The sequence below is a fragment of the Megalops cyprinoides genome, chromosome 9, assembly GCF_013368585.1.
Source record: "Megalops cyprinoides isolate fMegCyp1 chromosome 9, fMegCyp1.pri, whole genome shotgun sequence".
In the NCBI taxonomy this organism is placed as follows: Eukaryota; Metazoa; Chordata; class Actinopteri; order Elopiformes; family Megalopidae; genus Megalops; species Megalops cyprinoides.
In genome coordinates, this window is record NC_050591.1 from 38,648,219 (window position 1) to 38,653,218 (window position 5,000).

The window sequence follows — 5,000 nt, forward strand, 5'->3', positions numbered from 1 at the left end:
TCTCCCCCTCTCTCTCTTTCTCTCTCTCTCTCTCTCTCTCTCTCTCTCTCTCTCTCTCTCTCTCTCTCTCTCTCTCTCAGGTGAATGGCCAGTGCAGCTGCTTTCAGAGCATCGAGCTGCTCAAGTCTCGCCCTGCCCACCTGGCTGTGTTCCTCCACCATGTGGTCTCACAGTTCGACCCCGCCCCTCTGGTGAGATCTCCGCCTCCCTTGCACAGAGCCAATGAACAGAGCCCTCTCCTGCAGGCCAGCCCACTGCATACCAGAGCACTCAGCACAGATCTGATCATTAGAGTAATTAACTCTGCTTCACCCTGACGTGCCGCACATTACATTATTGCTGTTTAACAGACGCACTTAATCAGAGCCACATGCAGTTATTTACATGTTGTTCATCCATACAACTGAATGTTTGCTGAGACAAGTCTGGGTTAAGGATCTTGCCCCAAGGGTACAGCAGCAGTGCCCTAGTGGGGAATTGACTTGCAATCTTTCAGTTATGCTGCTACTTACAGCTTTGCTTGGCTGCTGCCGTTGTAAGGAACAGAGCGAGTTTGTCTGTGAGCGATGCTCTCTGTGAGCTGAAGGCCCAGCAGAGTTTATGCACAGTTGCAGGTTGTCGCTGTAAAGCAGGTGTGTGGCACCTGCACTCTGTCACCTGCTGGCTGTTTCTGCAGCTCTGCTTCCTGTACGCCGAGCTGTACAAGCAGGCCGGCTCCAAAGACACGCGCCGCATCTTCATGGACCTACACAGCTTCTTCATGGACCGAGCAGCGGTGAGTACACTGCAGGACCGCAACACGACCACTGCAGGACCGCAACACGACCACTGCTGTGGGTTTGCTACTTTAGTCAAGAGGTGATTCTTTATCACAGGAGTGATTCTCCTGGGTAGGCCGTACCTCAGGCTTACTTCAGCCGTCACTGCCTGAGGCAGACATGTTTAACTCATCTTCTGACCATCTGAGAAGTGCTTTAATGTCATGACCATGGCCTTTCCCTTCAAGCAATTCACTGCCTGTGAATGTCAAATGCAGTAGCTGTGAGTGATGGTTTTATAAACTGTGTAATACTATCTTTCGTATTTTACCTGTGTAGAACCTGAAGGTGGCGGTGCCAGAGTCCGTTTCCTCCGAGCTGGGTGAGTACGTGCTCAGAATGTGTGTCTGCCTGTTTTTGAAGCTGAGGGCAGCACATGGTAACGGCTGTGTTTTTTGTAACGGCTGTGTTTTTCATAACAGCGCTTCTTCAACTTTTGTCGCAAGTTCTTGAAAAAGACACTGAGTTCCATTGAGCCATAGAATGACTAAATTTCCTGCTGGGTTGTGGGAGGTTTATTTTGGTAGCAAGTAGCATGGCCAAGCTCTGCTACAAACACTGAAACCAAGGTGACTGTGGAGGGGCCGCAGGGTTGGTTGTGGGCCTGCTGAGGGCCGTGACGAGGCGCTGTGTAAGGAAGTCTGTTCAGACTGCAGTCATGCGCTTAGCTGCAGTGATTCACAACGTTGTTGCAGTGTACTGTAAGGAGATTTCAGACGTTGCTGCAGTGTACTGTAAGGGGATTTCAGACACTGCTGCAGTGTACAGTAAGGGGATTTCAGTTGTTGCTGCAGCGTACAGTAAGGGGATTTCGAACACTGCTGCAGCGTACAGTAAGGGGATTTCAGACACTGCTGCAGTGTACAGTAAGGGGATTTCGAACACTGCTGCAGTGTACTGTAAGGAGATTTCAGATGTTGCTGCAGTGTACTGTAAAGAGATTTCAGATGCCTGTTTGTGGCTGTATCTGAGTGGCCAGCTGGCATTTCCTTTGTGCTGCAGTTTTACTAAAGCCCAGCAACCGCAGTCTCTGAGAGAATGCAGAGTCTCTGCCTGCTGACCTGCACCCGTTTAATGAGAAATGCGTGTGTAATGCATGTAGGTCCCTGCTTCCTGAGCGGTGTGTGTGTGTGTGTGTGTGTGTGCAGTGTGTGCAGTGTGTGTGTGTGTGTGTGTGTGTGTGTGTGTGTGTGCGCACAGTGTGTGTGCAGAGTGTGTGTGTGTGTGTATGTGTGTATGCAGAGTGTGTGTGTGTGCGCACAGTGTGTGCGTGTGTGCGTGTGTGTGTGTGTGTGTGTGCACAGTGCATGTGTTTGCAGAGTGTGTGTGTAGAGAGAGCATGTGTAGTTCCTTGCCTACTGAGCGGTGTGTGTGCAGAATGTGTGTGTGTGTGTGTGTGTGTGCAGAGTGTGTGTGTGTGTGTGTGCACAATGCATGTGTTTGCAGAGTGTGTGTGTAGAGTGTGTAGAGAGAGCATGTGTAGTTCCCTGCCTCCTGAGCGGTGTGTGTGCTGTGTGCTGTGTAGAGCGTCGGAGGCCGGAGCTGCTTCCGGAGGAGATGCACAGGCAGTATGTGCATGTCCTGCAGGAGGCGCTGCTCTCCGACATACACAGGAACCTGGAGGACTTCAGGTGAGTGGAACTGTGCCTGTAGTGTGTGTTAGGGGTGTAGTGAAATATTGTAAAATGATATATTGCAGTAACACGTGAAGATACGTGTTGTGAAGCTGGAAAATGGTTTGTGATATTAGCAGCAGTCTGTTTCTGCTAATTATGCTGAAACTCTCTGCAGAATACAGTCCAACATGCACTCTTTGTGTTTAATTACATTGTCCGAACAGTGGAGGATGCAGTAAACAAGTAAACCTGTTCAGCCCTGTTCAGCCGTGCTTTATGGTCTGCCCTGGAAAGCACATATATATATATAGTGTGTAATGTCTGTGTATGTGTGTGTGTAGTACGTAGCGAGTAACGGTGGTGCTGTTGGGTGCGCAGGCAGAAGCGCAGTATGGGTCTGACCCTGGCGGACGGGGAGCTTGCCCGGCTGGACTCAGAGCGGGTTCGAGACCGCGGGGTGCTGGAGAGGGAGCGTGTCTGTGCTGAAAACATCATCTCCAGGATCGAGGACGTGCTGTGAGTCGCCATCCCCACTGCTCCCTGCGGGGGCAGCAGTGAGCAGGTGCAAGGCTCCATGGCCTGCTCTTACAGCTAAACTGAAGTTAATAAAATTTTTAAATTGTCAGACAGAGCCTTAGCATAAAACCACACAGACCGTGTGCGTGTGTGCGCGTGTGCGTGTGTGCGTGTGCGCGTACGTTTATTTGTCTGAATTAAGTGCATCCTTGTGTTTCAGGTTGTCATCCTCATCAGCGGAGGAGGAGAAATGGTGAGGGTTTCTCTCTCACTCTGCTGCACGCACTTCACGCAGGAGGTGAGGTCGTTCTGGGCCCATTCTGAGGTGTGCGGAGCAGAACTGAATTCTCTGAGCTCCGGGTTCGAAACCTGCAATTCAGTTAAAATCCACCTCTGTCTATGTCACCGTCACCCATAACCAGTTAACCAGTCAGAGTCAGTGTCAAATCCTTGTTTTCACCAGAAAAAGAAGGTTTAAAAACAAATGATAACGAGGAGGAGAAAGGCACAGCTGAGAGAGAGAGCAGCAGGAGGAAGCAGTAGTTTAAAGAGCTGGGCTCTGATACACAGCTGCCTAACAGTGAGTGTGCTCTGCTGCAGTGAAGGGATAGACAGATAGATGGAGACAGTGGGAAAGAGAGAGGATGACAGAAACGCAAAGAGAAAGTGAAAAAGAGGGTGAAAGGAGTTGTGGCGTGAGGGTGTCTACTGAAGTGTGTCTGTACTGCATGCGTGTGCTGCGATGGAGTATTCCGCATGCCTCTGCATGTTTACATGCCTCATACACGCATGTTCCTGCTGCCGTGGAAACAGAGTCGCACCCTTCCTGAAGTACCTGCTCTTACGGCCTGTCCGCCTGTCCGCCTGTCCGCCTGTCCCAGCACCACCATGCAGTACGTGATCCTGGCCTACATGAAGTTCCTGGGCGTGCGGGTGAAGGAGCCGAGGGGCCTGGAGCCCAAACGCGTGCGGATCAACTTCCTCCCCAGGATGAAGGTACCGAACACTGCCCCCTTCAGGAGCTGCTTGCACACACATGTGTGCTTACACACACACACACGCACGCACGCACACACACACACACACACACACACACACACACACACTCACACACACACACACACACGCACACTCACACTCACACTCACACACACACACACACGCACACTCACACTCACACTCACACACACACACACACACACTCACACTCACACTCACACACACACGTGCACTCTCTCTCCCTCTCTGTCTCTGACGTGTGCTCCTGGCTTCCCGAGCAGAAGAAGCCGGAGAGGGAGGGGGAGGAGCGAGTGAAGAAGCCGCGTTTTCCCAGCATCCGCGTCCCTCCACGCCTGTCCGGCCGCACGGAGGCCACGCCCGGTGAGTGCTGCTGCAGGTGTCTCTGTGCTGCTGCAGGTGTCTCTGTGCTGCAGGTGTCCCTGTGCTGCTGCAGGTGTCTCTGTGCTGCAGGTGTCCCTGTGCTGCTGCAGGTGTCCCTGTGCTGCTGCAGGTGTCCCTGTGCTGCTGCAGGTGTCTCTGTGCTGCTGCAGGTGTCTCTGTGCTGCAGGTGTCTCTGTGCTGCAGGTGTCTCTGTGCTGCTGCAGGTGTCTCTGTGCTGCAGGTGTCTCTGTGCTGCAGGTGTCCCTGTGCGGCTGCAGGTGTCTCTGTGCTGCAGGTGTCCCTGTGCTGCTGCTGGTGAGCTCTGAGAGCCCGTTTGCTCAGACACACAGGAAGCGGCACAGTGAGGCTGCAGGAAGCCTGTGTCTGGAGCTTTGTGAGGCAGATATGTCCTGAAGCGGAGCTCTGCAGTCCACCGGACTTTCCTGTGAGACGGGGCGGGGTCAGCAGAGTGCTGCCAGCTGATTGGACAGCGGTGACCAGGGTGTGTGTGTCCGTGTGTCTGTGTGTCTGTGTGCAGTCGGCAAGGCCAGCGAGCAGGCAGGCAAGCAGCGGCCGCCGAAGCAGCTCCCCCAGCCCGGCCTCTCCCTGCCCGCTGAGGACCCCACGCGCACCCGAGGCAGCCAGTCGAGTGAGGGGTCGGAGCCCACAC

At 53.3% G+C, this 5,000-nt stretch overlaps 1 protein-coding gene across 4 annotated transcripts in view; it reads left to right on the top strand.

The window, feature by feature from the left end:
- LOC118782709 (rho guanine nucleotide exchange factor 12-like) overlaps positions 1 to 5,000 on the top strand; it is a 47,213-nt gene that overhangs the window by 30,444 nt on the left and 11,769 nt on the right. For all 4 annotated transcript variants that reach the window (XM_036536193.1, XM_036536194.1, XM_036536195.1 and 1 more), the window contains 9 exons: positions 81 to 191; positions 677 to 775; positions 1,098 to 1,140; positions 2,344 to 2,449; positions 2,813 to 2,950; positions 3,171 to 3,203; positions 3,832 to 3,946; positions 4,231 to 4,330; positions 4,869 to 5,000. The exon at positions 4,869 to 5,000 is cut by the window's right edge and continues 81 nt beyond it. In XM_036536193.1, the coding sequence (XP_036392086.1) occupies positions 81 to 191; positions 677 to 775; positions 1,098 to 1,140; positions 2,344 to 2,449; positions 2,813 to 2,950; positions 3,171 to 3,203; positions 3,832 to 3,946; positions 4,231 to 4,330; positions 4,869 to 5,000 (877 nt within the window). The remainder of the gene's footprint in view (positions 1 to 80; positions 192 to 676; positions 776 to 1,097; positions 1,141 to 2,343; positions 2,450 to 2,812; positions 2,951 to 3,170; positions 3,204 to 3,831; positions 3,947 to 4,230; positions 4,331 to 4,868) is intronic.